This window comes from Phalacrocorax carbo, chromosome 20, assembly GCF_963921805.1.
Source record: "Phalacrocorax carbo chromosome 20, bPhaCar2.1, whole genome shotgun sequence".
NCBI classification, from domain to species: Eukaryota; Metazoa; Chordata; class Aves; order Suliformes; family Phalacrocoracidae; genus Phalacrocorax; species Phalacrocorax carbo.
This window is the reverse complement of record NC_087532.1, coordinates 9,004,763-9,006,854: the sequence shown is the minus strand read 5'-3', so window position 1 is coordinate 9,006,854 and position 2,092 is coordinate 9,004,763. Positions and strand designations below refer to the sequence as shown.

The window sequence follows — 2,092 nt, the reverse complement described above, 5'->3', positions numbered from 1 at the left end:
TTCCTAGGGCGGTCTTGGCCCTTTCCCGACGACCACTATTTCCCAGCCCTCCCTTCCCACGGGGCCACGCTGCTCCCTGAGCACTTCCTGCCCCACTGCTTCCTTCCTAGGGGCCCCATTTGGAAAAGGGGGTGAGCTGGGACGTGCTGGTCACTTTGGAGAACCTCTCGCCCCGGGGAGGTGGCATCATATGTGGGGAAGACACGCTTGCGTCTCTACATGGCGTGGGTGCGTTGTTACGGTACCTCGTTGGGCCGCCTTGTCAGCCAGTTCTTTTTCAGACGTGGCACTTTTGTACACAAGCCTGCAAATAAGAAGGTGCCGGTGGTTTCAGTAAGGGGCAATGGAGTCCCCTGCAGCCCCCACTAAGGAGCTGCTCCCAGAGCTGCTCGAGAGCTGAGCTACTCTCAAGTCCCCAGGTTTGCAGAGCGCAACATACAACAAGGTGGCAATAGACATTAGGAAAGGAGCGTCAGCAAACTCCGCGTGAAAATGCTGACACCTTGGGCTTGTTTTGTTTGGGTGCTTCTCTATTTCATTCTCACCCAAAGGAGAGGGGAGGACCAGAGGAAGCTTTATGGGAAAGGGTCCCCCTCACTGCCTCTCCACGCCCCACACGGCTGGGAAGGTAAGCAGGCCCTCTCCCCTGGTGCTCCACTTGACGACACCCCGCTTCCCAAAGGACGAGGAGTGGCCATGCACTTCACGGAGAAGCACCCCTTGGGCACAGCTACTCCACAGCAGCTTCCCGAGGAGAGCAGCCCCAGGAACTCGGCCTTTGGCACCTCTGGGCGGCTGCACCAGAGAGGGGCTGAGAAGGTGCTCGCTTGGTCAGCCCGGGGCGACAGAAGCAAACATACTCACTGTGGGAACACAAAGATCCCCCCAGGAGGCATCTGGAAAACAGCTGTCTCATTGCGGGCTATGACCAAGGGCCTCAGGCTTGACTTCTGCAAGAAGGAGAGAGGCAGGGGAGTGAATGTGCCCGAGGTCATGGCTTCGACCTGGCTGCAAGAGAGGTAGAGGGAGCGCTGAAAAGACAACAGACTCACTCGCAGGGCAGTGTTTGCCAGGATGCCGGTCTTGTCCACGTCTCGCAGCAGGTCTTCGAAGAACCGCATGACCACTCTCCTTCCCCGGCACACCAGGATGCCAAAGTTCTTGAAGACAAAGTCAAAGTCCTTGCCTTCGGTCAAGGCCCACGCGATGACATTTGTGGTAGCCTTGACGCACTTCAAGACCTTTTTCTTGGGGATGGAGAGGTAGAAGGCGACCTCGGCGTAGATCAGCTCTGCAACTTCTAAGTCCTCTGCAAAGAAACCGCCCGGCAACAAAGTCACTTGCTCAGCCTTCAGCAGACTCACATCAGCTCTCAGCACCGCGACCCATCAAGAGCCCACCAAGCCTCCTCCCACCCCACCGACTCCCCACGCAGCAGCAAGCGGCCCGGCCTGCCTTTGGGGGCCAGCACCCTGTCCCCACGCAGACCGCTGCTCCTGTCAAGGGGGAGCGGGAGGGAAACGCCAGCTCTGACTCAAGGCTTTGGAAGCCCAGCCCTGGAGGTCTCTTCTTACCGGGCCGTGATCTGGTCTCATAGCAGAGCTTCTTCTCCAGCAGAACTGGCTTGTCCAGGTGGAACATGGGTTTCTGGACCTTGACACTCGCCTTGTTCCCATGACAAAAGTCCTCCTCCCTGATGTAGACGGTGGCCATGCCCATTAGCCTGACAGCCTGCCAACGAGAGTGAGAAAGAAAGAGCCGTTGGAATTGTTCCGGTGGGAGAAGAGCGTCGAGGCACACTAAGGCTTCTCTGTTGGCCTGCCCACCCCGGTGGTCGCCAGGGACAAGGTGGGGCCCCGTTGGAAAGCTTTGGGGAAGAGCCTTGCCCTCCACCTTGTTCCCCTCTCCCTCCGCTTTACCCTCCCACCCTCTTCCCAGGCCACGCAAGGTGAAGGACAAGCAGGACACACCACCCGGAGCCTGAGAGGGCCCGAGGAGGGCCAAGCCCTGGACACTGCCCCCGGCTCTCTGCCCGCTCATTACACCCTGCCAGCAGGCCTAGGGAAGCCTCCAAAGAAGAAAGCCCACGTTC

At 59.0% G+C, this 2,092-nt stretch overlaps 1 protein-coding gene across 1 annotated transcript; it reads right to left on the bottom strand.

Annotated features, from left to right (window-relative positions):
• Nucleotides 1-838: 838 nt before the first annotated feature.
• On the bottom strand, nucleotides 839-1,726 carry LOC135316554 (coiled-coil domain-containing protein 81-like). Its single transcript, XM_064470155.1, has 3 exons — nucleotides 1,575-1,726; nucleotides 1,053-1,309; nucleotides 839-950 (listed from the first exon to the last, which is right to left on the bottom strand). Exons 1-3 carry the CDS (start codon nucleotides 1,717-1,719, stop codon nucleotides 861-863), a joined length of 492 nt encoding a protein of 163 aa, XP_064326225.1. The 5' UTR covers nucleotides 1,720-1,726; the 3' UTR covers nucleotides 839-860.
• Between the last annotated feature and the right edge of the window lie 366 nt (nucleotides 1,727-2,092).

Excerpts from the sequence above, each read along its gene's own strand:
- LOC135316554 (XM_064470155.1), bottom strand. The coding sequence starts at position 1,719 with ATGGGCATGGCCACCGTCTACATCAGGGAGGAGGACTTTTGTCATGGG. Across the intron at positions 1,310-1,574 it reads TGAGACCAGATCACGGCCCG|AGGACTTAGAAGTTGCAGAG; the intron begins GTAAGAAGAGAC and ends GTTTCTTTGCAG. Across the intron at positions 951-1,052 it reads TGGCAAACACTGCCCTGCGA|AAGTCAAGCCTGAGGCCCTT; the intron begins GTGAGTCTGTTG and ends TCCTTCTTGCAG.